General features: G+C 49.5%; 1 protein-coding gene across 1 annotated transcript; it reads left to right on the forward strand.

The window, feature by feature from the left end:
* Positions 1-797: 797 nt before the first annotated feature.
* PRUNE1 (prune exopolyphosphatase 1) lies at positions 798-27802 on the forward strand. The gene is made up of 8 exons (XM_049765931.1): positions 798-994; positions 9463-9555; positions 10114-10316; positions 13357-13541; positions 15074-15232; positions 17880-17974; positions 22119-22277; positions 26461-27802. Exons 1-8 carry the CDS (start codon positions 956-958, stop codon positions 26878-26880), a joined length of 1353 nt encoding a protein of 450 aa, XP_049621888.1. The 5' UTR covers positions 798-955; the 3' UTR covers positions 26881-27802.
* The last annotated feature ends 157 nt before the right edge of the window (positions 27803-27959 follow it).

The following is a 27959-nucleotide window of genomic DNA, read 5'->3' on the forward strand; positions in this document are numbered from 1 at the left end:
TGATGGGAGGGCTCCAAACCCCTCAGGTGGGGCAGAAGGCTCTGAAGGCTGAAGGAAAAGGCTGTTGGAACAATTTTGGAGTCAAGAAGCAGAACACCCAGGGTGCCACATCCTGGCAAAGCAAAAGAGGCATTTGCATTTAAAAACAGGCCACAGGACTGTCAAGCTGGGGGCAGCAAGAGCTGACAAAAGAAATGAAAGGCTGCATGGCAGGAACTAAGAAGAGGGATTCATGGTTTTGGCATGCTTTTGCAACATGAACAGTTAAAAAAAAAAAAGTGTGTGCCACTGACAAAGGAGAGAATTCTTCAAGGAAAGCCAAATGCTGTTTTTTGGGGTGCTTTGTCAGGTCAGCTGACTGCCTGCAACCTGAAAAGACGTGGACTGAAAGCCTGACCCGAAAGCGAGAGAGTTCTGCTTGCACAGAGGCAAGTTATCATGACACACACATATCTGTTTGTGTGTCAAATGACATGACAAGGAAGTTAGCAAACGCGGCTTTGTGGCTGGACTACATTTCCCAGGAGGCACCGCGCCGCCAGCGCCGTAGAGCGCATGCTCCTTGAGTCAAAGCGCGCGCTTGCGTGCACGCGCGGGGCCACGCCTCTTCGTCGGCGGGTAGCCATCCCGTGAGCCCACGCGAGCGCGCATCGACTTCCGCCACAACGGCCTACCGGAAGCAATCCCACGAGCTCGCGCGTGCGCACGGGCACTTCCGCCACACCCGCCAGCTGGAAGCGACCCTCTGCGCCTGCGCGCGCGCAACCCCGCCCCTTTCTCCCCTCCCACCGCCGGGGGCCTGGCCTGGGAGCTTGGCTGACGTTCCGCCTCCGGAGTCCCTGGGTGGCAGGTTCGAGTCCCGCCTCCCGCTCTCGAACCCGGTCCGGGGCGTGGCGTCGTGGCTGCTTCATCCTAGTCCCCCAGAAGTGGGTGGAGGCTCGGCTTCGACTCCAGCATGGAGGCCTACCTGCAGGGTTGTCGGGCTGCTCTGCAGGTAAGGTGGCCCCCTCTTGAGTGAGGGGGTCATGGGTGGGTCTTGGGGTGCAAGAGAGGGATCCAGCTGCGGGGGAGCAGCTGGTGCTGGGCTGCACCCGAATATGCTGCTGCTGGGACTCCACATCTCCCAATGCCAGAACTCCCACTCCCCCCCTCAACACACACACCCCACTGTTGGGGGGCCTTTTGCAGATGCTGGGGGTGGGCCCTGCCAGCGCCCCCCAAAACCTGCAGGTGCCCCCCAGAAGAACTGGCTGCTTGCATTGCAAGCCCTGAACCCGCATTCCTTTGCACCCCACTCCTGGGTTGCTTTCTGGGTTGGCCTCCTGACACTCCCAATTATATAAACCTAGGACAGGGATGGGTTCTGTTTTTTTCCAATCAGGGTGACTCCTGGGTGCTCAGTGGCTTCTTTTGGGGTCCCAAGCAAGTGGGGGGCATTTCCCAGCCCCCCACCCCGTGACGACCCGGTTGTGCCACTGAAACCACCCTGGAGACCCACCTAGCAGAGTTTGGGTCTCTTAACTGTGCCTGGCCTCCTTTTGTAAATATTTCTCATGCCCCAAACAGCCTGGGATTTATTTCATGGATTCTTTTGCAAATCCTGCTAGTCGCCTCCTTTCCTCCTTCCTGCCAACTCAGGCTGGCAGTTAAAAAAAAAAAAAAAAGGTGACATTTCAGCTGAATACCAGAAATGTTCCCTGTAAAATAGATTTTGGGGCAAAGTTGTGGCAAGGCAAGTTTGGAGGGAACCATTTGTTTTCTTCTGAGTTCACTAACAAGGAGTTCACATTTCTAATGTGGAATCTTTGGGGCACAGCAGTTGGATTTCACATTTTTTTCTCCCCTCCCGGTAACCCAAATAAATGACTGGCTTTTTTTCTGCCTGTTTGGTTAAGTCCCGGAAAGCACCTAACCACCAAATAGCATTCAGCCCCCCAGGACCCCCTCCCCAAACCCCAGCATATCTGCTCCAGATGTTGAAAGTAGAAAAACACTGGCTTTTTCTAGCGTTGCCTGCATTCATTTTCCAAGGAGCGAAACCTAAGTTCTCCTTTTCTCTCAACTTGTGAATGTGTCATAAGATAAGGTTGTGTCTCACTCCTTTCAGCAATACCATCAGGCCACGGAAAATGAGAGCGGTGGGTAAAATTTTGGGCAAGCCTGATATTGGGGCACCACAGCAGTTCATATTGCTTTTTTTATTTTTCTTTTGATGGTCTTGGTGCTGGGGATTGGAAACAGGGCCTCTCGCATGTGCTGTAAGTGCCTTACTGTTTGCCTTGGCCCTTGAATTATTTTGTATTATTGAAGTAGTAAATGTGCCTGAGACATTTAAAAATACAAAAAGAAACGAAACAGAAAATACCTGTTTCTCTTCACCCTCCAATTTCCCCAGAACTTGTTCTTTATTGGTAAGACAGAATTTAAAATTGGAAATGTATTGCAAGTTACTTCAAACATAGCAACATGTAAATAAGCAAATGTTTATTTTATTAGTTTTGCTTGCTGTTTGTTTTGGGGGTCATACCCAACAGTGTTCAGGCCAGTCCTGGGTCACTGCTTGGATAACCAGGCTATGCCAAAGATCAAAACCAAACCTCCTGCATGCAAGTACTAATCAGGCCTTTGAATTAATTTGCCCAGCCTCACAAATGCTTACTTACTCCTATGTCTGTGCTCAGGGATTATTCCGGGTTTTTTTTTTTTTTTTTGCTTTGTTTTTGGGTCACACCCGGCAATGTTCAGGGGTTACTCCTGGCTCTACATCTCTACATTCTGGGGGTCATTCCTGGTGATGCTTGAGGAAACATTTGGGGTGCTGGGGATGGAACCTGCATTGGCCGCATGCAGGCAAATGCCCTACTTATTGTACTGTTACTTTGGCCCCGTTTTTTTTAAATTCTTTTTCGTCGTTGTTTGGGGTCCACTTCTGGCAATGCTCTGGGCTTACTACTGGTTCGGTGCTCCTGATCACTTCCTTGGTGCTCAGGGGGTCATATGGGATGCTGGGGATTGAACCTTGGGCTGGTCACATCCAAGGCAAGTTCCCCACCTACTGTACTCTCGCTCCAGCCCCATAATAGAAGAAAGACCAGGGGATAGATAGTACGTTGACCTTGCATGCAGCCAAACCAGGTTCAATCCCCAGCACCCCAGATGGCCCCCTGAGCACCATTGGGAGTACTGATTTCTGAGCACAGAGCCAGCTATAATCCACAGGCACTGTCAGTTGTAGCCCCAAAAAGCAAAAAAAACATAAGGACATGGTTAGATAGGAGAACTGTTGGGTTTGAGTATTACTCAAACTCTAGTATAACTTTTTTTGTTTTGTTTTGTTTTGTTTTTGGGTCCTCCTGGCTCTACACTCAGAAATCGCTCCTGGCAGGCTCGGGGGACCATATGGGATGCCGGGATTCGAACCACCGTCCCTCTGCATGCAAGGCAAACGCCCTGCCTCTATGCTATCTCTCTAGCCCCTAAACTCTAGTATAATTTTTGGGTAATTATAAAAGTGCGCCTTCTATACAGAATAGAAACAGCCAAGTTTTTCAACTGTTGATATCATGTTGTAGCATTTGCTATCAGAAAAACACTTTATAATCTCTGCCACCAAGATAAGGGGATGTTTTTGTTTAATCTAGCATCCTATTCGTGGTGAGTCACCTTTCACTTCTAGGGAAGAAAGAAAAATCTTTGCTCAGGGTGGGGCTGCCTTCATATCGAGGTGCTCACCCCATTTCCTGGAGATCATTTCGAGGCACAAGGTTAAAACCAGCACGACTGGCTATCCTTAGATGTACCTGCCCAGTTCTGCCTTCAGGACGCATCAGGCCCTTCGTTCTTGTTCGAGGCCTTCTCTGCTTCCTGGTCTCATTTTGAAAACTCTTTTATTTATTTATTTATTTATTTATTTATTTATTTATTTATTTTGGTTTTGGGGCCACCCCCGCTGACGCTCAGGGTTACTCCTGGCTATGCGCTCAGAAGTCACTCCTGGCTTAGGGATCCATATGGGACACTGGGGGATCAAACCTCAGCCCATCCTAGATCAGCGCGTGCAAGGCCAACGCCCTGTCACTTGCGCCACTGCCCCGGCCCCTTTGAAAATTATTTTATAGACTTGGCATTGAGCCCTCACTCAGTTCTGGAAGGAAAGTAGGTGAGTCGGCCTTCCGTCAGTCACCCCCACACCTGTCCTGCCTGCCTCGTCTCCCACAAGATCACAAAGAACGTCAGGAAACAGCCATTTCGACTTGGGGGGGAATTTCTTCTGAAGAGAAAGGAAGCCACTTTTTATTTGTGGCGCCCAGATCGTTTCTTCCGTGGGCAGCTCAGTTTTCCTCACACGGCTAAGTATAGCTCTGTTGGCCCCAGTTCTCTGCCAGCGGTGGGAAAACAGAGCTGGGGGCTGGGCCAGGCCCGGAGTTTTGCCCCTAAAAATGGACCTGTGACTCACGAAGCCTGCTGGCCACCCTTTGAGTCCAGGACGTTTAATTTTTAGCTTAGGTCTGCATAATCATTAATGGCGCCCTGTTTTCTCCTCAGAAGTGTCTGGGGTTAAAAAAAAAAAAAAAAGACCCAGGAATAGTCATGAACTATTTTAAGGGTCGGGAATGCTTCAAAGCTTCTGTGACAAGAGGGAGCTCCAGTTACTATCTATTTGAGGACCCCAAGAGCTTCAGAAGGCGAAGAGGGTTCTGGCCTGGGTGCCCTGCCCAGAAGGATTCAGGATTGAAGAGGGGCTGTAGGTAGGGCAGGCAGAAGGGCAACCCTTGGTACGGCTGCAGAGAGATGTTTATATGAGCTCATTTTATCCTCATGGTCTTGTTTGTTTTGTTTTGTTTTGGGCTATACCTGGCAATGCTCTGGCCTCTGAGTTCAGAAATCACTCATTGCAGGGTTTTATTTTTATTTATTTATTTATTTTTGTTGTGGTTTTTGGGTCACACTGGGCAGTGCTCAGGGGTTACTCCTGGCCGTGCTCAGAAATTGCTCCTGGCAGGCACAGGGGACCATGTGGGACGCCGGGATTTGAACAGATGACCTTCTACATGAAAGGCAAACGCCTTACCTCCATGCTATCTCTCCGGCCCCGGGTTTTATTTTTTTTAACTTTATTTATTTATTTATTTATTTATTTATTTATTTATTTATTTATTTATTTATTTATTTATTGGTTTCTGAGCCACACCCAGCAGTGCTCAGGGGTCACTCTGGGCTCTGCACTGAGAAATCACCCCTAGCAGGCTCAGGGACCATATGGGATGCCGGGCATCGAACCATGTCCTTCCTGGGTTGGCTGCATGCAAGGCAAAAACGCCCTACCACTGTGCTACCTCTCCAGGCCCTCATGGCAGGGTTTGGGGGGACTTTATGTAGTGATGGGGATTGAACTTGGGTTGGCTGTGTACAAGGCATATGCCCTACCCACTGTACTAGTCTCCAGCCTATAACACCTCTCTCTGTGTCTCTCTGTGTCTCTCTGTCTCTCTGTCTCTCTCTCTGTCTCTCTGTCTTTGTCTCTCTCTCTGTCTCTCTGTCTCTCTGCTCTCTCTCTCTCTCTCTCTCTCTCTCTCTCTCTCTCTCTCTCTCTCTCTCTCTCTCTCTCTGTCTCTCTCACACACACACACACTTCACACACTTTGTCTTTGTGGTATTGAAGTTTGAACTCTGGAACTCTCTCACATGTGAGTCATGCTGTCTCTCTGCCACCAAGCAAGCAAACACTTCCCTCTGGGAGGGTACTTTGTCAGTGAGAGTTTGGGGGAGCCGTGCAGTGCTGGGGATGGATTCCAGGACTCCCCATGAAGAGCCTGCAGTCCGGCACCCGTGCTTTCCCTGTCTCCCCTCCACACTTGCACATGAGGAAAATGAGAGCTGGCCTAGTCCCACAGCAGGGAGCCCTAATCTGCTCCCACCCCCTGTGTGCCACTTGCAGATGGAGACGCGCTGAGGGCAGAGGGCAGCGGGCAGTCACGTGGGTAGCACTGGCTGCTGCCAGGGGACAGGAATGCCACCACCGTCCTCGGTCCCTCCTGTTCCAGGGTTGGCTGAAGTCCGGGAGCGGCCCTTCATCGTGCCCGGCTGAGCCCAGATGAAACTTTGGCAGCTTGGGGGAGACCCCCCCCTCCAGCCTCTTTCCACCCCCTAGTCAGGCTCACCTTTGGGTCTGCATTTCTGTGTTTTCTCACCTTTTCTCTTTTTTAGGGGGGAGGTATTTTGGGGGGCCACACCCAGTGACACTCAGGGATTACTCCTGGCTTGGGGGACCCTATGGGATGCCGGGGGATCCAACCGTGGTCTGCCCTAGATTAACACAGGCAAGACAGACGCCTTACCGCTTGCACCACCGCTCGAGTCCCATTCTTTTCTGCTCGTATTAGTGCCATCTGGCTCATCTTGTTTATTTGGTTCCTTCCCTGAAAATGGCCCCGACTAACCCCCGGCAGTGGCACGGTCTCCACAGCTGCTGACCTGCAGCACTTTACCGGGCGCTTCTCCGTCTCCTAGAAACAGGCCTTCTTTGGGGTACGGGGAGGAACTGCATGCAGAGAGGTGACAGTGCTGGGAAATTCAGTGCAGACTTTTTGTTTTGCTATTAGAAACACATTTAGGGGCTGGAGAGATAGCACAGCAGTAGAGCATTTGCCTTGCATGACGGTGGTTCGAATCCCGGCATCCCATAGGGTCCCCCGTGCCTGCCAGGGGCGATTTCTGAGCGTAGAGCCAGGAGTAACCCCTGAGTGCTGCCGGGTGTGAGACAAAAAACAAAAAACAAACAAACAAACAAAAGAACACATTTAGGGGCCGGAGAGATAGCACAGCAGTAGGGCATTTGCCTTGCACACAGCTGACCCAGGACTGACGGTGGTTCAAATACCGGCGTCCCATATGGCCCCCGAGCCTGCCAGGAACGATTTCTGAGCACATAGCCAACAGGAACCCCTGAGTGCCTCCAGTGTGACCCCAAAACAAAACAAAAATAAAGTAAAACATCTAACTGGAGAGATAGTATAGTACGTTGGGAGGGCACTTTTCTTGCTTATGCCCAATCCCCAGCAACTCACATGGTGTCCTGAGCACTACCAAGAGTGACTTTGGTGTGCAGAGCAAGAAGGAAGCCTTGAGTGCCTCCAAGTATGGCCCAAACTCCAAAAAGAGAAAAAGAAGGAAAGAAGGGGGAAAACAAATAACCTTCAAAATGGCTGTCCCAGCTCATACTATTTCTGTTTTGTTTGTTTGTTTGTTTGTTTTGGTTTTTGGGCCACACCCAGCAGTGCTCAGGGGTCACTCCTGGCTGTCTGCTCAGAAATAGCTTCTGGCAGGCATGGGGGACCCTATGGGACGCCGGGATTCGAACCAACCACCTTTGGTGCTGGATCGGCTGCTTGCAAGGCAAACGCCGCTGTGCTATCTCTCCGGGCCCACTATTTCTGTTGTTGAGCCTGACTGTCACACTCGAAATAGGTGTAGGTAGAGAAATGGGTTTGGAGAGACTCTTGGCAAACTTTTGTGGGCAGGGAACCTTTGCCCTAAATCATCATAGAGGGACTCTGGCTTGTGCTTCTCTATAAGAGTGGCAGCAGGAAGAGAAGGTAGGTTTTAATTTTACTTTATTTATTTATTTTGGTGTTGGGGCCACACCCGTTGATGCTCAGGGGTTACTCCTGGCTCTGAGCTCAGAAATCACTCCTGGCTTGGGATCGTATGGGACGCTAGGGATCAAACTGCGGTCCGTCTGAGGCTAGTGCAGACAAGGCAAACGCCCTACAGCTCCGCCACCACTTGAGCCCCTCTTTTTTTTTTTACAAGTCTTTCGCAGTTGTATTTCAGGCACATAGTGACAGTTGTTGTTGCCTTTTTTTTTCCTTGTGCTGTTCCTGACCTCACACATTCAAGGCGTGTGCTCAGGTTTGCCCTGATTCCCTGCCCTGTCTCACAGGATTCCCTATGCACACTGGGTGTGACCCCAAAGCCCGGATCAGAACTAGCAAAGTTCCTGCAGGAAGAACTGTGTGTGCTTTCATTTGTCCTTGCTTTCTGTTTTCTTATTGTCAGGACTGAGGATGCAGTCAGTATAGCTTTTCTGGGGTCGTTTTTGGGGCCGAACCCACTGAGCTACATCTGGCTTTGTGTTCAGAAGTAGCCCTTGGCATTGTTTTTTGTTTGTTTGTTTGTTTTTGGGCCACACCCAGCGGTGCTCAGGGTTCACTCCTGGCTGTCTGCTCAGAAACAGCTCCTGGCAGGCACGGGGGACCCTATGGGACGCCGGGATTGGAACCAACCACCTTTGGTCCTGGATTGGCTGCTTGCAAGGCAAGCGCGGCTGTGCTATCTCTCCGGGCCCATACCCTTGGCATTGTTCAGGGAGCCATAGGTGGCGCTAGGGATTGATTGAATCCAGGTCAGCTGCATACAAGGCTTTTACCCCTATATATATATATATATCCAAAAACAAAACAAAACAAACAAACAAACAAACAAACAAAATATATATATATATTTTAGTTTTGGATCACACCAGCAGTGCTCAGGGGTTCCTCCTGGCTCTACGCTCAGAAATCGCTCCTGGCAGGCTCAAGGGGGGGGACCCTTTGGATGCCAGGATTCGAACCACCATCCAACTCTGGACAGACTCGGTTCGATTCCCAGCATCCCATATGGTCCCCTGAGCCTGCCAGGAGTAATCCCTGAGCACCATTGTGTGTGACTCGAAAACCCAAAAACAAATAAACAAAAAAAGAAAAAGAAAGAAAGAAAGAAAGAAAGAAAGAAAGAAAGAAAGAAAGAAAGAAAGAAAGAAAGAAAGAAAGAGAGAGAGAAAGAGAGGAAGGAAGGAAGGAAGGAAGGAAGGAAGGAAGGAAGGAAGGAAGGAAGGAAGGAAGGAAGGAAGGAAGGAAGGAAGGAAGGAAGGAAGGAAGGAAGGAGAGAGAGGGAAGGAAGGAAGAAAGAAAGAAAGAAAGAAAGAAAGAAAGAAAGAAAGAAAGAAAGAAAGAAAGAAAGAAAGAAAGAAAGAAGAAAGAAAGAAAGAAAGAAAGAAAGAGGGAGGGAGGGAGGGAGGGAGGGAGGGAGGAAGGGAGGAAGGAAGGAAGGAAGGAAGGAAGGAAGGAAGGAAGGAAGGAAGGAAGGAAGGAAGGAAGGAAGGAAAAAACAGGAGCCAAAGAGACAATTTTGGGGTTAAGGTATTTGCCTTTTCATTTCATGTGGTCCACCTCAGTTCGGTCTTTGGTACCACGTAGTCCCCTGAACAGAGTTCCAGGGCGAGGTAGTCCCTGAACACCACCAATTGTGACCCAAAGGCAAAACAAGTAAGTACAATCCAACTCTTCATCCCTGGAGTTCCCCCATCAGTCATGGGTCTGTTCCTGAGGGTCCCTGAGCATGTTTGCAGCTTCTGATGTCCACGAGCATCGATGAGGGATGGACAGAGACACTTTTAAGTGCCTGCTTCTTTCTCCCCAGGAGTCCAGGCCGCTGCATGTCGTGCTGGGAAACGAGGCATGTGACTTGGACTCCACGGTGTCGGCTCTTGCCCTGGCTTTCTACCTGGCAAAGGTGAGTTCTTGGAACAAAAGCCCTTAGAAGGAAGAGCTTTGGGGCCGGAGAGATAGCATGGAGGTAGGGCATTTGCCTTGCATGTAGAAGGACGGTGGTTCGAATCCCGTCATCCCATAGGGTCCCCTGAGCCTGCCAGGAGCGATTTCTGAGCGTAGAGCCAGGAGTAGCCTCTGAGCGCTGCCAGGTGTGACCTAAAAGCCAAAAAAAAAGAAAAAAAAAGTATTATCCTTTTATTCCTTCATTGGGTAAGTGTGGTTTTTGAGAAGGGCGGTGATTTCTCCAAGATCACATCTTGTGGCTGGTATGATAGTACAGTAGGAGATCACTTGCTTTGCAATGCAGCCAATGTGGGGTCCATTTCTGGCACCCCATATGGCCCCCTGATCTTCACCAGTAGTGATCCCTGAGTGCAGAGCCAGGGGTCAGCCCTAAGTACCATCAAGGGTAGCCCACAATACAAACAGACAAAATCACATTTCCCCAGGGCCCAGTTGGTTTAATGTCTTTTCCTGTCTCTCCGTACATTGCTATATTTTTTTTCGCTTTCTGGCCCAGACAGCGGAGACCAAAGACGTCTTCGTGCCCGTTTTAAATATGCAACGTTCCGAGCTCCCTCTGCGGGGTGACATCGTGCTCTTCCTTCAGAAGATGAGCATTCCAGAAGCCCTCTTGGTTTTCCGGGACGAGGTGGACCTGCACATGTTGCACCAGGCGGGCCGACTTTCCCTCACCCTGGTGGACCATCACGTCTTACCCAAGTAAGGGGGCTCAGCCTTGCGCCCTTTGAGCTCTGATGAGTTAGAGAGTGAGAAAAAGAGAAGTTTTGCTTTCAGAATCTCATTAGCTTATAAATTGACAGGACTTTTAGGTTATAGAAAAGCAAGTACTGGGGCCAGAGAGCTAGCATGGAAGTAGGGTGTTTGCATTGCATGCAGAAGGACGGTGGTTGGAATCCCGGCATCCCATATGGTCCCTGAGCCTGCCAGGAGCGATTTCTGAGCATAGAGCCGGAGGAACCCCTGAGTGCTGCCGGGTGTGACCCAAAACAAAAACAAAAACAGAAACAAAAACAAAAAAAAAGAAAAGCAAGTACTATTGCTCTGGTTCCATCGTTTTGTTCTTTTTTATTTGTTTTGTTTTTGTTCTTTGTTTTATTTTTTGGGCCACATCTAGTGACACTCAGGGGTTCCTCCTGGTTATGTGCTCAGAAATTGCTCCTGGCTTGGGGGACCATATGGGATGCCAGAGGATCGAACTGCAGTCCGTCCTAGGCTAGTGCCAGCAAGGCAGATGCCTTACCACTCCGTGCCACCACTCCAGCCCCAGAATTTTTTAAAAATTATGCTTGGGGGGCACTCACTCAGGCTCTGCAGATGCTAGATTAGAAAAATAATCTAGCTCCCTTAATTAGATAGCTCAGCAGCCTAGAGTATAGGATGCAGGCAGGCAGGAGGACAGGGTTCACTCCTAGGCACTACATGCTACTATGAGCGCCTTCAGGAATGATCCCTGAACACACAACTGGGGGTTGCTGACTGATGTTCAGGGAACCATGTGGAGTGCCAGTGTCCACATCTGACTTGACTGTGTGTCAAACAAGCCCCTTAACCCATGCACTATTTCTCCAGTCCCTTGTTAGTATCTGTTTAACAGATATTTTTTTTTTTGGTAAAGAATAATAGAAAGGGGCCGGGCGGTGGCGCTGGAGGTAAGGTGCCTGCCTTGCCTGCGCTAGCCTAGGACGGACCGCGGTTCGATCCCCCGGCGTCCCATATGGTCCCCCAAGAAGCCAGGAGCAACTTCTGAGCGCATAGCCAGGAGTAACCCCTGAGCGTCACAGGGTGTGGCCCAAAAACCAAAAAAAAAAAAAAAAAAAAGAATAATAGAAAATAGGGGCTGGAGTAGAGGCGCAGTGGAAGGGCATTTGCCTTGCACACACTGACCTAGGTCGGACCACGGTTCGATCCCCCAGCGTCCCATATGGTCCCCCAAGCCAGGAACGATTTCTGAGCGCATAGCCAGGAGCGTCACCGGGTGTGGCGCCCCCAAAAAAAGAATAACAAAATATATAGGGGAGAAAGACTAAGTAAAAAGAATGATAGGGGGCTGGAATTATAGTACAGAGGGTAGGGTTTTGCCTTGCCTTAATTGACCCTGGTTTGATCCCTGCCACCCTCTATGGGTCCCCGAGCACTGCTCGAGTAATTCCTGAGCACAGGTCTAGGAGTAAACCCTGAGCATTGCGAAGTATGGCCCCCAAACAAAACAACAACAACAAAATATCAGTATGAGACCTTCCTTCATCTGTCTTAACTCCCACTGAAATGAAAATGTTTATATTTTCCTTGAATACAACTGCTATCAGAGGATGTAGATTTATTCGTCACTCATAAATAAACTTTATAGAAGATGGCAGAGAGGGTCTGGAGTGAGCTAGCACAGTGGTGGGCAAACCTTTTTTTTTTTCCAACGGAGCCAAATCTCGCCAAAACCACAATTGAAATTTATTTTGAGAGCCACACAGGGCATGCACTGACAGAGGCTAGGAGCAGAGTCCTGACTCCTGGAGCAGCCGCCCGGCTCTCACACAGAAGAGCCCAATTCAAAGTGGCTCGTGAGCCGCAGGTTGCCGACCACTGAGCTAGCATAATGGGTAGAGTGCTTGTCGTACACGTGGTCGACCTGGGCTCCGTCCCCAACACCACATATGAGCCCCGAGCTGGGTCGGAAGTGATCCCCGAGTACAGAGCCAGGAGTAAGCTCCGAGCACTGCCAGGTATGGCCCAAAATTTAAAAATAAAACCAAGGAGGGCGTGGAGATAGGGCATTTGCCTTGCAGGCAGAAGGACGGTGGTTCGAACCCCAGCATCCTATATGGTCCCCCGAGCCTGCCAGAAGCAATTTCTGAGTGTAGAGCCATGAGTGACCCTTGAGCACTGCGGGATGTGGACTCCCCCTCGCCCCCCAAAAAAAAGAATGAGCACCTCATGGCATGGACTGGGGGTGGCAGGAAAGACACCCTAACGATTGACCCTCAATCCCAGCTTTGATCAAGGACTGGGCATTGTTTGCTCAGTGAACAGGAAGGTGGGTGGTTGTTGGAAGTATCCAGGCAGAAAAAGCAATTAATAAAGCAGAGGACGACAGTCATGAAATGACACGGGCAGCTGGGGGAACTCACATTTGTTTTGCATGGCTGGAGCATGAAATATGAGGGAGAAGTTGAGCATGAGACGATAAGCTGAGAGAGGTAGACAAGGCCAGATTGGGGAGGTACGGCCTGGCCAAGAAGGGGCTTTGCTTTGATATGGATATAGTTGCTATGTTTAGTTTGTTTATTTTGTTCTGTTTGGGGGCCACAGCCGCCAGTACTCGGGGGTTACTTCTGGCTCTGCACTCAGGAATTACTCGTGGAGGGGTATAGGGTACTGTATGGCATATGCCAGGGATCAAACCTACATCACCCATGTAGAAGGCAGGCATTCTACCCATGTACTATTTTGTTTTGTTTTGTTTTGTTTTGTTTTTGGGCTATGCCTGGCGTTGCTCAGGGGTTACTCCTGGCTCTGCACTCAGAAATCATTCCTGGCAGGTTCAGGAGGCCAACGGGGTAGTGGTGCTTGACCCTGGGTCTGCTGCCTGCCAGGCAAGTGTCCTACCCGCTGTATTATTATTCTTACCCCAGAACCCCAGAGTGTTCTGTCCTGATTCCGTCCTAGGTGAGGTCGGTGTGGGTGAGTGCCAGGTGGAAAGCCCAGCCTGACTTGCTTTCTCTCTTCTCCACTCCTGTCCCCACAGAAGTGACGCAGCCCTGGAGGAGGCAGTGACGGAGGCGCTAGATCATAGGCCCCTGGAACGGAAGCAGCACCTGCCCTACCGCGTGTCTGTCGAGCTGGTGGGCTCTTGCGCGACCCTGGTGACCGAGCGGATCCTGCAAGGGGCACCGAAGATCTTGGACCTGCAGACAGCAACGCTTCTCCACGGTGGGCCAGAGTTGGAAGTCGCCCTCAAGTTCACATCCTGGGGGTCGGAGAGGGCAATGTTTGCCTTGTACACAGTCAGGCTGAGTTCGATCCCAGCATCCCATATGGTCCCTCAAGTCTGCCAGGAGTAACCCCTGAGTGCTGCCAGATGTTACTCCAAAACAAACAAGAACAAAAGCACTCACATCCTGTTCCCAGCACAGGGACACAGACATAGAAAAGTGAGACTTCGGGGCTAGAGGGATAGCACAGAGGTAGGGCGTATGCCTTGCATGCGGAAGGACGGTGGTTTGAATCTCAGCATCCCATATGGTCCCCCAAGCCTTCTGGGGGCGATTTCTGAGCATAGAGCCAGGAGTAACCCCTGAGCGCTGCCAGGTGTGACCCAAAAACCAAAGGAAAAAAAAAAGAAAGCACAGCATACTACATCCACCTGGAAGCTAGAGTGGAAAGAGGAGCCAGATTTCTTTTTTGTTGTTGTTGTTAACTTTATTGATTGATTGATTGATTGATTGGTTTTCGGGCCACACCCTGTGGTGCTCAGGGGTCACTCCTGGCTCTGCACTAAGAAATCGCCCCTGGCAGGCTGGGACCTCATATGGGATGGTAGAAATTGAACCGGTCCCTCCCGGGTTGGCCTCTTGCAAGGCAAACACCCTACCACTGTGCTATCTCTCCAGCTCCAAGGAGCCAGATTTCTTTCTCCCCTTTCTTAGGCAGTGTAGGGACTTGAACCTGGGGCTTATACAGGCAAGATACATGTCTTCTCTCTGAGCTGTACCCTACAGGATTAGCTTGAGGAAGCAGTCAGGGTGGAGAAGGCATCTCATTACTTATCGCCTTATCTTTGCCTGTTTGATTTCTGACACTGGCAAATAAAACCAAAATGGTAAATTTTTGTTTAGTTGCTTTTTTGTTTTTGTGGACCATATCCAGCGGTGCTCAGGGGTTACTCCTGGCTGTCTGCTCAGAAATAGCTCCTGGCAGGCACGGGGGACCCTATGGGACACCGGGATTTGAACCAACCACCTTTGGTCCTGGATCGGCTGCTTGCAAGGCAAACACCGCTGTGCTATCTCTCCGGGCCCTGGGTTGGCTTTCTTTGCTGCAAGGTAACCTACCTGCTGTACGTCTCTCTCCAGTCCCCAAAACTACTCCATCCCTTTTCTGCCCCACAGATAGTTCCGTGAAATCTAGAGCAAATCTATTTTCTAGGGGGTGATCCCTGAAGTGCTCAGGGATTACTCCTGACTCTGCACTCAGGATTTACTTCTGGCTCTGCACTCAGTAATCACTCCTGGCAGTGTTTGGAGAGTAGATGAGATGTCAGGGATTGAACCTCGGTCTGCTGCATTCACGGCAAATACCCTTCCCGCTGTGCTATCACTCCACCACTGGCCTTGTTTCTTCTCAAAAGTCCTGCTGACTCAGGAGCAGAGGAAAGGAAAGGAGACATGGTCAGCGTGCATGTCTCCTGTGCCAGACCCGATCTGTGTTTAACCCCAATTTACTTTCTTCTCCCTTTCCCGCAGGAACCATCATCGTGGACTGTGTCAACATGGACCCCAGAATGGGCAAGGCTACCCCTAAAGACAGCAGATATGTGGAGAAGCTGGAGGCCCTCTTCCCAGATCTGCCCAAGAGGAAAGACATCTTTGATTTTCTACAAAAGGCCAAGTTTGATGTATCAGGTAGGAAGTGGCTCCCTGACATTCTGGGGCCATCGCACGACCGGAGCCATAACACAGCAAGAAGGGCTCTTGCCTCGCATGCAGCTGACCCAGGTTCAGTCCCCAGAACCCCGTATGATCTCCCGATTCTTGCCAGAAGTAATTCCTGAGTGTAGATCCAGGAGTAAGTCTTTTTTTTTTTTTTTTTTCAGGAGTAAGTCTTGAACACTTCCAGTGTAGGCAAAAAAATGAAAAGAAAAGAATTGACATCTGGGGTGGAGCAATAGTACAGCATATACCATCAAAGCAGTATCAGGGCTGGACAGAGAACCTTCAAGAGCCCAGAGAGTGTTAAATGGCCTAGAACATGATGCTCTGTAGGCAAGAGATTTGATTCCCAACTCTGCCTAGTCCCCTGAGCACTAACCAGGAGTGACCTCTGAGTCGGAGTAGAATAGTCTGATCAAAGCACATATATAAGTTAAAAATAAATAAATAAATAGGAGGAGAGGTGGATAGATAACATGGAGGTAGAGCTTTTGCCTTGCATACAGAAGGACGGTGGTTCGAGTCCCGGCATCCCATAGGGTCCCCGAGCCTGCCAGGAGCGAATTCTGAGCGTAGAGCCAGGAGGAGCCCCTGAGCGCTGCCAGGTGTGACCCCCAAACATAAGTAAATAAATAAGTAAATATATAAATAAATAGGGAGGTTGGAGAGATAGCACAATGGCAATGCGTTTTTATATGCAGCTGACCCAGGATGGATCAGGGTTCAGTTCCAGGCATCCCACATGGTCCCCCGAGTCTGCCAGGAGCGATTTCTGAGCACAGAGCCAGGAGTAACCCTTGAGCGTGCCAGTTGTGACCCAAAAACTAAATAAATAAGTAAATATGTGTGTGTGTTTTAGAGAATACAAGATTACCAGAATGAGATTTAGATAATTGGTTAGAATCAGAAGAAATATTTAGGGGAGCTGGAGAGAGAGCATGGAGGTAAGGTGTTTGCCTTGCATGTAGAAGGATGGTGGTTCGAATCCTGGCATCCCATATGGTCCCCCGAACCTGCCAAGAGCGATTTCTGAGCCGTGGAGCCAGGAGAAACCCCTGAGTGTTGCCGGGTGTGACCCAAAAACCAAAAAAAAAAAAAAGAAAGAAAGAAAGAAATATTTAGGCTATATACAGAGGAAAAAGGAAGAGAACTTAAAAAAATCTTCTGTAATACTGCAGCTATTACATACAGGCATTTTTTTCTTAATTTACTTTTTTGGGGGGGTTTTGGGGCCACGATGGGCAGTGCAATGCAGGTGATCAAAAGAGCGTTGACCTTATGCAAGGCAAGTACCTTAACCCCTCAAAACTCTCCACCACCACCACCTCAAGTGACAGTGAAACAAATAAGGAGAAAGAACAGCGTGTACTTTTAGGACAAAAGTTAATGTATAAAGGGGGGATCAAAAGTAGAAGTCTCGGGCCGGGCGGTGGCGCTAAAGGTAAGGTGCCTGCCTTACCTGCGCTAGCCTTGGACGGACCGCGGTTCGATCCCCCGGTGTACCATATGGTCCCCCAAGCCAGGAGCAACTTCTGAGCACATAGCCAGGAGTAACCCCTGAGCGTTACCGGGTGTGGCTCAAAAAAACAAAAAAACAAACAAACAAAAAAAGTCTCTTTTCTTCCTTTGACTCTTTCAAAAGTCCCAAGCTCCAAAGAGAACTATAGTGATCTACTTTTTTTCCTTTTTTTTTTTTTTCCTCTGTTTTTTGGGTCACCCAGCAGCGCTCAGGGGTTCCTCCTGGTTCTACGCTCAGAAATGGCTCCTGGCAGGCTCGGGGGACTCTATGGGATGCCAGGATTCGAACCACCATCCTTCCGCATGCAAGGCAAATGCCCTACCTCCATGCTATCTCTCCAGCCCCTACTTTTTTCCTTTTTAGCTGCTCCCACCTCTGTGCTCAGGGACCCCTGTAGTGCTAAGGATTAAACCCAGGCCTCCCACATACAAAGCAGGTTCTCTAGATCTTTCTGCCATCTCTCTTGCCTCAGGGCCCAGTTATTTAATTTTTAGGGTTTGGGAGCAGAGGGCGGTGTTGCGCTTCAGACATACCAGGCATACTCTCATCTCACTCAGCCGTATCCCTGGCTAACATAGACTGGACCGTGTTCTATTTATTACTACTTCTCAGTTCTCACTTGGTTTACTTTTCCTTATTTTCTGGGTGTGGGACTGACCCCCTAGGCCACATCAGATGCTTGGGTTCTGCCTGGCTCTGTGATCATGGTGGCACTCAGGACATTGTGTGGTGCAAGGTACTCAAACTGGGTCTCTTGCAAGGCAAGTGCTGTTCCTTTCTTCTTCTCTCAGGCCCCATTTGTTTGTTTGTTTGGTTGGTTGGTTGGTTTTGGGCCAGATCCGGTGCCACTTTGTGGTTCCTCCTGGCTATGTGCTCAGAAATCGCTCCTGGCTTGGGGGACCATATGGGATGCCAGGGGATCAAACTGCAGTCCATCCTAGGCTAGCATGGGCAAGGCAAACACCTTACCTCTTGCGCCAGTGCTCCGGCCCCCCATTGTTTGTTCTTACCTCTTCTCCACACATCTTGGTCTCCTTCCCTCCCTTGGGCTTGAGACCTGGGACTTTTTTCTCTGACCCTGGTTTCCTACCCACCTTCTAGGACTGACAACCGAGCAGATGCTGAGAAAGGACCAGAAGACCATCTCCAGGCAAGGCACCAAGGTGGCCATCAGTGTCATTTATCTGGACCTGGAGGTGAGAACGAGATGTAGGAGAGAGGCCTTCGGTGCATGTGAGCCCCGTCGCTCATTCCACTGTGCTTCTTTCTTCCATCTCTCCTGCACTCTGGTTGGCTTTGCAGGGCTGTGGTTGCTCCTGACTATGCTTAGGGGACCAGGTGGTCCCAGATAAGAGACTGGGGTCTACAGATTACAAGGCAAGCACTGGACCCTTGTACTGTCTCTCTGGCCCTTCTCCTGATGACTCTTTCTATGCAGAGGAGAGAGCTCAGGGGTACTCAGTGCTGACTCCTGGCTCTGTATTCAGGGATCACCCACGTAGGTTCAAGGGGATGTATGGATGATGTGGATTGGACTTCAGTTGGCTGCATGCAAGGCAAGTGCTCTCTCAATCCACAAGTCTCTATCGCTGAGCCCCAAGTGATCTTTTAAGAACACAAGTGCTGGGGATCAGAGTGATAGCACAGCGGTAGGGTGTTTGCCTTGCATGCAGCCGACCCAGGTTGGACCCAGGTTCGATTCTTGGCATCCCATGTGGTCTCCCGAGCCTGCTGGGATCAGTGTCTGAGCACAGAGCCAGGAGTAAACCCTGAATGCCGCCACCGGGTGTGGCTCAAAAAACAAAAAACAAAACAAAACAAAAAAAAAACAAAAAGCAAAGAAGGAAAGGAAAGGTGGAAGGGAGAGAGGGGAAGGATAGGGAGGGAGGAAAGACCACAACAGCTCAACTGCCACAATAAACAGAAGAGAATAGGAAAAACTCTTTTTGGAGGGGGCCACCACATCTAGCAGTGCTCGAGTTATTCCTGGCTCTGCACTCAGGAATCCTGGCTGCACTCGGGGCCACAGGCGAGGCCGTGATTGAATCCAGGTCGGCTGCATACAAGGCAAAGCACCTTCACTGCTGTAGTAAACAGTATATACTACCTGTTGTGATATTTTTCTTCTTTTTTTGCTTTTTCTGTTGTGATATTTTTCAACCCCTTTATAGGAAACTTCTTTTTGTTTTTTGTTTTTTTTTGCATTTCGGCCACACCCGGTGAAACTCAGGGGTTGCTCCTGGCTTTTTTTTTTTTTTTTTTTGGTTTTTGGGCCACACCCGTTTGACGCTCAGGGGTTACTCCTGGCTATGTGCTCAGAAATCGCCCCTGGCTTGGGGGGACCATATGGGACGCCGGGGGATCGAACCGCGGTCCGTTCTTGGCTAGCACTTGTAAGGCAGACACCTTACCTCTAGCGCCACCTTCCCAGCCCTGCTCCTGGCTTTGAAGGACCATATGGGACACTGGGGATCCAACCCAGGTCCTGGGTCAGCCGCGTACAAGGCAAATGCCCTCCCTGCGCTTTCGCTCCAGCCCCTATAGGGAACTTCTTAAATTGAACTTGTTTTGTTTTGTTTTTGGGCCACACCTGGCGGTGCTCAGGGTTACTCCTGGCTCTGCACTCAGAAATCGCTCCAGGGAGGCTGGGGGACCACATGGGATGCTGGGGATTGAATCCAGGTCAGCTCTTGCAAGACAGATAAATGTCCTACCCACTGTGCTATTGCTCCAGCCCTTTTAAACTGATTTTTTTTGGGGGGGCGGGGAGATTTTTGGGCCACTCTTAGTGACTCTCAGGGGTCACTCTTGGCTATATGCTCAGAAATCGCTCCTGATTTGGGGGACGATATGGGACGCCAGGGGATAGAACCTCGGTCTGTCCTGGGTCAGCCGCATGCAAGGCAAACACCCTACCATTATGCCATCACTCCAGCCCCTTAAACTGAATTTTAAAATGAGATTGTGTTAAATAAAGATATTATTTAAAAGTAATATTCATAAAATAAAATTTAGAGCAGTATGTATTATTCCTTCACCTTCAGTAATTTTGTCTGAATGAAGAACTCTCTCTCTCTCTCTCTCTCTCTTTATCTCATTCTATTTCATTCTGGCTCTCTCAAGAAAAATAAATAAAATGAGATTGTGGGTGCCGGAGCGATAGCACATCGGTAGGGTCTTTGCCTTGCATGTGGCTGACCCAGGACGGACCTTGGTTCCATCCCCGGCATCACTCCTGGCTCTACACTCAGAAATCACTCCTGCCAGGCTCAGGGGACCATATTGGATGCCGGATTCGAACCACCGACCTGCATGCCAGGCAAATGCCCTACCTCCATGCTATCTCTCCAGCTCCAGGAGCGATTTCTGAGCCTAGAGCCAGGAGTACCCCTAAGTGTCACTGAGTGTGGCCCAAAAACAAACAAACAAGCAAACAAATAAATAAATGGGGCTGGAGAGATAACAAAGTGGTAGGGCATTTTCCTTGCTTGTAGAAGGACGGTGGTTCAAATCCCAGCATCCCATATCGTCCCCCGAGCTTGCCCAGGGTGATTTCTGAGCAAAGAGCCAGGAGTAGCCCCCGAGTGCTGCCGGGTGTGATCCAAAAAACAAAACAAAAACTAAAAAAAAAAAAATAAAAATAAAATAAAGAATAAAATGAGATTGTCAACATGTGAGGTCATGAACTACATGTGGGTGTTGTGGAAAATGTGCTTCAGGGCCCAGAGAGATAGCACAGCAGCGTTTGCCTTGCAAGCCGATCCAGGACCAAAGGTGGTTGGTTCGAATCCCGGTGTCCCATAGGGTCCCCCGTGCCTGCCAGGAGCTATTTCTGAGCAGACAGCCAGGAGTAACCCCTGAGCACCGCCGGATGTGGCCCAAAAACCAAAAAAAAAAAGAAAAATGTGCTTCAAGATCACTGATGCTACAGAGAGAGGACTCAGCGGGCTGGGCTGTGCATTGCTTTCCATGCTGGTACGACATGTCCTGAGCACTGCTGAGAATGATCCCTGAGCACAGAGCACAGTTGTATGTGTCCTAAAGTCCAAAAAGCAAATACATTTATGATTTACTCTTGGTAAATGTTAGATTTATGTTACCTGGCCTCACGAACAATTTCTTTTTTTTGGTTTTTGGGTCACACCCAGCGGTGCTCAGGGGTTCCTCCTGGCTGTCTGCTCAGAAATAGCTCCTGGCAGGCACGGGGGACCCTATGGGACACCAGGATCAAACCAACCACCGTTGGTCCTGGATCGGCTGCTTGCAAGGCAAACGCCGCTGTGCTATCTCTCCGGGCCCTCATGAACAAGTTCTTTTTTTTTTTTTTTTTTTTTGGTTTTTGGGTCACACCTGGCAGTGCTCAGGGGTTATTCCTGGCTCCAGGCTCAGAAATTGCTCCTGGCAGGCACAGGGGACCATATGGGACACTGGGATTCGAACCAATGACCTCCTGCATGAAAGGCAAACGCCTTACCTCCATGCTATCTCTCCGGCCCCATGAACAAGTTCTTGATGGACCAGAGAAATAGTCTCATGGGTAGGATACTTTCCTTGCATGTGGCTGACCTGGATTTAATCCCCAGCACCCCTAAGCATTGCCAGGAGTAATTTCTGAATACCCCTGGGCTTGACCCAAAACTAACAAAAATTCCTTGAGTTTGGGTCTGAAGCAATAGCGCAGAAGGTAAAGAAAGACTTGCCTTATATTCAACTAACATGGTACAATTCTTTTTTGTTATTGTTGTTTTTTATTTTTGGGTCACACCCGGCAGCGCTCAGGGCTTACTCTTGACTCTATGCTCAGAAATCGTCCCTGGCAGACACAGGGGACCCTATGGGATGCCGGGATTTGAACCACTGTCCTTCTGCAGGGCAAGGCAAATGCCTGACCTCCATGCTATCTCTCCGGCCCCAATGGTACAATTCTTGAGCACCTCCTTGGGTTACTCCTGAGCTCAGAGCCAGGAATGGCCTCAAAAACAGTTTTTTGTGGGCAAAAATTAGCTGCAAGTGGGAAAAAAACTTAGGAAGTCCTGTTATATACTATAAACATACAAGTAGAAAAAATATTAGATAACCTTAAAAAAAAAACTGGGGCCAGAGCAGTGGAGCAAGCGGTAAGGCATCTGCTTGCCTGCACTAGCCTAGGACGGACCTCGGTTCCATCCCTGGCATCCCATATGGTCCCCTGAGCCAGGAGTGATTTCTGAGCACAGAGTCAGGAGTAACCCCTGAGCGTCACCAGGTGTGGCCCCAAAAGCAAAAAAAGAAAAGAAAAGAAAAAAAAACTCTGGCACATTTCTTGCCCTGATTCCCTTCCACCGTTTGTGTCTCTTGCAGGCTTTTCTGCAGCGGTCCGGCCTCATGGCCGATCTCCACACTTTCTGCCAGGCCCACAGCTATGATGCCTTGATCATCATGACAATCTTCTTCACGATGAATGAGGAACCAGTGCGCCAGTTGGCTGTTTTCTGTCCCCAGGCGGTGCTGCGAACGACTGTGAGTCTCTGTCCCTTCGCCACCCTGAGCTGTCAAGTCCCTGGGGTCCTGGGGTTGGCTTGTCTATTTATTTATTTATTTATTTATTTATTTATTTATTTATTTTGTTTTTTGGGCCACACCCTGTGACGCTCAGGGGTTACTCCTGGCTATGCGCTCAGAAGTTGCTCCTGGCTTCTTGGGGGACCATATGGGACGCCGGGGGATCGAACCGCGGTCCGTCCTAGGCTAGCGCAGGCAAGGCAGGCACCTTACCTTTAGCACCACCGCCCGGCCTTGTCTATTTATTTATTTATTTATTTATCTATCTATCTATCTATCTATTCATTGTTTATTTGTTGGTCCCCCATGGCTTTTCTTTTATATTCTCTTTCTTTTTTTTTTTTTTTTTGGATTTTTGACTCACACCCGATGCCCGATGACACTCAGGGGTTACTCCTGGCTCTGAGCTCAGAAATCACACCTGTCTGGGGAACCCTATGGGATGCTGGGTATCAAACCGAAGTCTGTCTTGGGTCAGCTACTCATAGGACTCGGGAGACCATATGAGGTGCTGGGGATTGAACTCAGGTTGACTCTGTACAAGGCAAGCACCCTCCTCTCTGTTCCATCACAGGAGCCCCAGGTTTGTGCTTCCTTTTTTCGGGGAGGGAGGCCACACCTGGAGGTGCTCAAGGACTATACAGGATGCCAGGGATCGAACCCGGGTCGACCGAGTGCAAGACCAGCGCCCTACCTGGTGCGCAGTTGTTCTGGCCCTGTTTTCTTTCTTTCCTGGTTTTCCTGTGGCCATTTCTCCCCCACTCCTCTTTGTCTTTCTGTGGGTCACTGATTAGCTCAGGAGAGCATTTCGAAGTGGACTTCAGGTGGTCAAGCCATGGACTCCGGGCTACATGGATAGTGTGCCAACAGCTAGAGACTGGTCCAAAGCCAGATAAGCAAGCCTTTGTCCCATGGGAGGGTCATTGCCTCCTTCTCTCCCTTGCCCTGGATTTCATCAATGTAAATATAATTTATTTCATTCAGTGGAAGGTGGTTTGGCATTGTAAAAACAAATACGATTTTTAGGGCTGGAGAGATAGCGTGGAGGTAGGGCGTTTGCCTTGCATGCAGAAGGACATAGTCCCCCAGTACCTTGGGAGTGACCTCTGAGCACTGAACCAGGAATAGGTGCCCCCTAGAAAAACAACACAAACGGGGGCCCGGAGAGATAGCACAGCGGCGTTTGCCTTGCAAGCAGCCGATCCAGGACCAAAGGTGGTTGTTTCGAATCCAGGTGTCCCATATGGTCCCCCGTGCCTGCCAGGAGCTGTTTCTGAGCAGGCAGCCAGGAGTCACCCCTGAGCACCGCCGGGTGTGGTCCAAAAACCAAAAAAAAAAAAAAAAGAAAGAACAACACAAACGGAGCTGGAGTGATAGATCCCCGGCACCCCGTATGGTTCCCCTCGCCTGCCAGCAGTGATTCCTGGGTGCAGAGCCAGGAAATAATCCCTGAGCACTGCCAGGTGTAGGCCAAAACAACCCTTGACTTAATTTTTATAGGAGTGGGAGGGGCACACCAGTGTGCTCAGGACTTCTAGCTCTGTACTCAGAGGTCACTCCTGATGGTGTCAAGGACAAAACTGGTCTGACCCCATGCAAGGCAGATGTGGAACTTCAGACCATCTCTGGCCCAATTTTAGAGGAGCCAGTTAATCTCTGTTGGCTTCATCCTCCCTAGAATGAAGGTAATTGTGTCACTGGGGATACAAGGCAGGATTAAAACCCCATTTGCGGATTTTGCAACTGTCACTATTTCCATAACTCCACCCCCATTTGATTCTGTCATTTCTTTGGTATTAGTATTTCTTTTTTTTCTTTTTTTTTTTTTTTTTTTGGTTTTTGGTTTTTGGGCCACACCTGGCGGTGCTCAGGGGTTACTCCTGGCTGTCTGCTCAGAAATAGCTGCTGGCAGGCACGGGGGACCATATGGGACACCTGGATTCGAACCAACCACCTTTGGTCCTGGATCGGCTGCTTGCAAGGCAAACACCGCTGTGCTATCTCCCCGGGCCCAGTATTTCTTTTTTTAAGTTTTTGGGTTTTTGGTTTTGATTTTGGGCCACACCCAGAGGTGCTCAGGGCTTACCTCTGGCTCTACTCAAGAATGACTCCTTTGGGGCCGGGCGGTGGCGCTGGAGGTAAGGTGCCTGCCTTGCCTGCTCTAGCCTAGGACGGACCGCGGTTCGATCCCCCGGTGTCCCATATGGTCCCCCAAGCCAGGAGCAACTTCTGAGCGCATAGCCAGGAGTAACCCCTGAGCGTCACAGGGTGTGGCCCAAAAACCAAAAAAAAAAAAAAAAAAAAAGAATGACTCCTTTTTTGTTTTGTTTTGTTTTACTTTTAGTTGGGTTTGTTTTTTTTGGTTTTGTTTTTGTTTTTTCAGGATCTATTCTAGGGTTTATTGAAGAGTTCTAGGATAAGAGAAACATAACCAATAATAAAACTACTATATTTAAATTCATCAAACTTAAAATCTTTCTCTTGTGCAAAACTGGATGAAAGCACAGCTATCATCTGGAATACGTATTTTTCTTTTCTTTTCTTTCGGGGGGGGGGGGGGGTTTGGGTCACACCTGGCAGCGCTCAGGGGTTACTCCTGGCTCTACATTCAGAAATTGCTCCTGGCAGGCCTGGGGGACCACATGGGATGCCAGGGTTCGAACCACCGTTCTGCATGCAAGGCAAACACTCTACTTCCTTGCTATCTCTCCGGCCCCATGTTTTTTTATTTTCTTACTGATAAAAAACTCAGAATATATTAAGATATCTTAAAATTCAACAAATATAAAACACAATATATTTATAAAATGTGAAAAATGAATATATATTTAACTGAAAGGATATATAGATGTGAAATAACCAGTAGAAAAGTTCAAATTGACTTGTTATTGCAAGATATCTTCACTGTTATCTTGGCTGGGTATTTGTGAATCCAAGAACAGTCCCCAGAATGAGAAATTACTTCCCATCCCCTTGTCCCCTTTCGGGGGAAGACCTTGGAAATATTTATCCGCAGCAAATAATAATCCACACAGACCAGAACGATAGGGTTTAAAAGATCGGGCAAGGAGAGCCAGAGAATCCTCCTGCAGCCAGCAGCTTTTTCACAGAAGGACCCCTCACTCCTGTCCCTCAAGCTATTTATTGCCAACTCCACAGCGCCCCACCTGGAAGGGTTAGGTGGGGCAAAAGTCACAGAACAATCCTAAGGAAACACTTTTATATACAATTCCAAGAATCATCTTATGGAAACTTTTTCATGTGCTACAGTTATAATACAAAATGACTAAAATAAAAAATCCTGGCAGTACCCCATGTTCTCAAGGACTCAGAGAAACACTTCATGTCATACACTGGTGAGGATGCAAAATCGTAAAGTCAGACTAAAAGTGTGTTTTCTTTGGGGCCGGAGAGATAGCATGGAGGTAAGGCATTTGCCTTGCATGCTGAAGGACAGTGGTTCGAATCATGGCGTCCCATATGGTCCTCTGTGCCTGCCAGGAGCAATTTCTGAATGTAGAGCCAGGAGTAACTCCTGAGCGCTGCTGGGTGTGACCCAAAAACCAAAAAAAAAAAATGTATTTGTCCTTCTAAAAGAAGTGTATACCATGGGACCAAAGCAATAGCACAGCAGGTAGGTTGTTCGCCTTGTACATCGGGTTCGATCCTTGGCATTCCTATGTTCTCCTGAGCCTGCCAGGAATAATGTTTGAGCACAGAGCTAGGAATAACCCCTGAGTGTCACTAGGTGGGACCTAATGCCAAAAAAAAAATAGAGGGAGGGGGGAGGGAGAGAGAGAGAGTGTGTGTGTGGGGGAGAGAGAAGAAGGAAGGAGGGAGAGAGAAGAAGGAGGGAGGGAGAGAGAAAGAGAGAGAGAAGGAGGGAGAGAGAGATGTAGTGTCTAGCCTAAAGTCTTTTTTGAGGGGGACCACATCCAGCGATTCTCAGAGCTTATACCTGGCTCTACACTCAGAAATTACTCCCAATGGGGTCCAGGGAGCCATTTGGGATGTTAGAGATCGAATCCAGCCCAGCCACATACGAGACAAGCACTCTATCCCCTGTCCTATCTCTAGCCCTGAGCCCGAAGTCTTGGCATCAGTCCCTCACTCTGTCTCTCCCTCCTTTTTCTCTCTCCAGATCTGCGGGGTGCTGGAACACTCGCACGCTCCATCCCTGAAGCTCACCCCGATCCTCAGCCCCCACCCAACTCTGCAAGCCTATCTTCAAGGCAACACCCAGGTTTCTCGGAAGAAATTCCTGCCTGTGCTCCACGAAGCTCTGTCCACATACTTTGACTCCATGAAGCTCCCTTCTGGGCAGCCCGAGACCCTGGGTGTGTCCAGGGAGCAAATGGACAAGGAACCAGACAGAGCGGGGCACCCCCTGGCACCCGGACTGAGTCAGGACGACGAGGAGCCCACCTTGCCCCCCACGCCCATGAACAGTTTGGTGGACGAGTGCCCGCTGGACCAGGGCTTGCCGAAGCTCTTGGCCGAGACCATCTTTGAGAAATGTAGCCAGATATCCCTGTCCCAGGCTGCCGCTGCCAAGAAGTGACCCTGGGGGAGAGGAGAAGATGCGAGGCGTGCTTCCAACTGTTGTGTTCTGATGTGATTATGTTGGGGGGGACAAAGACAGTAAGGAAAGCTGCTAGTCTTGGAATTGCTGGCTACCATCTCCCCCATCTCCCAATCCTACATGTGATTTATTTCCTACAATCAACACTGACCCCCCCCCCCTCTCTTAGCTTGGCGTGAGGCACAAGGCCATGCCGGCATGGTCCCGGCAAAGCAGCACAAAAAAGAATGTGACCCCCCCCAAAGGGTCCTCAATCTCGCTAACACAATCACTCTGTCACGAAACCCACAATTCACCGTCTCCTAGTGGTCGTTGGGGCGACCACCGACGGCTTAGTCCCAGCGTTCAGCGAATGCCGGCTGAGCTGGACAAAACAGAGATTGTCCTTTTTGCTACGACAATTCCAGCCTTTGCAAACCCCCAGTTTTGTGCTGTCTCCTCCTACCCGTCCATGAGGTCACGGGTTTGGAGAGAGAGGGCCCCATTTCTAGTCTGAGCTTGGGACAGTCTCTTGCTCTTTTTGGGAACAGTTTGGAGGCCAGTCTCTTGGCTCCTCACTGGGACAAACCTGGGGTTCCATTTTTATGGTTTGCATCCCAGACCATAGAGACCCTGCAGGAGCCAAGAGCACCTTCATAAGCCTCAGCACAATGTGGGTATTTGTTCCAGAAGACTGCAATCCCACTGAGAGCCCAGACGGGGACCAGCAGCCCCTATCTCATTCCCTTGCTCCTATGGAAGGGAAATAAATTTCTCATCCTGGAGTCTTGGAGTTAGGGCAGTGGCTAGGGTACCTGCCTTGCACGGAGCTGACCCCTGTTCAGTTCCCTGCTCCCCAGTCGTGCCAGGATCGATCCCTGAGCATCGCTGGGGATGGCCAAAATACAAACAAACCCAGTTCTCTCACCTGCAAAGCCAAGGATCTGGATGGTGTCTGGGATTCTGCACTCTTCCTGCTGCTCCTGGGCCTCTGCTACTTGTTTTTGTTGTCGTTTGTTCTGTTTTCCCTAGGAATGCACAGGGAAAATCATTGGATTGTCCATGTTCCTATACGATTG

Source organism: Suncus etruscus, chromosome 19 (genome assembly GCF_024139225.1).
Source record: "Suncus etruscus isolate mSunEtr1 chromosome 19, mSunEtr1.pri.cur, whole genome shotgun sequence".
Lineage (NCBI taxonomy): Eukaryota > Metazoa > Chordata > Mammalia > Eulipotyphla > Soricidae > Suncus > Suncus etruscus.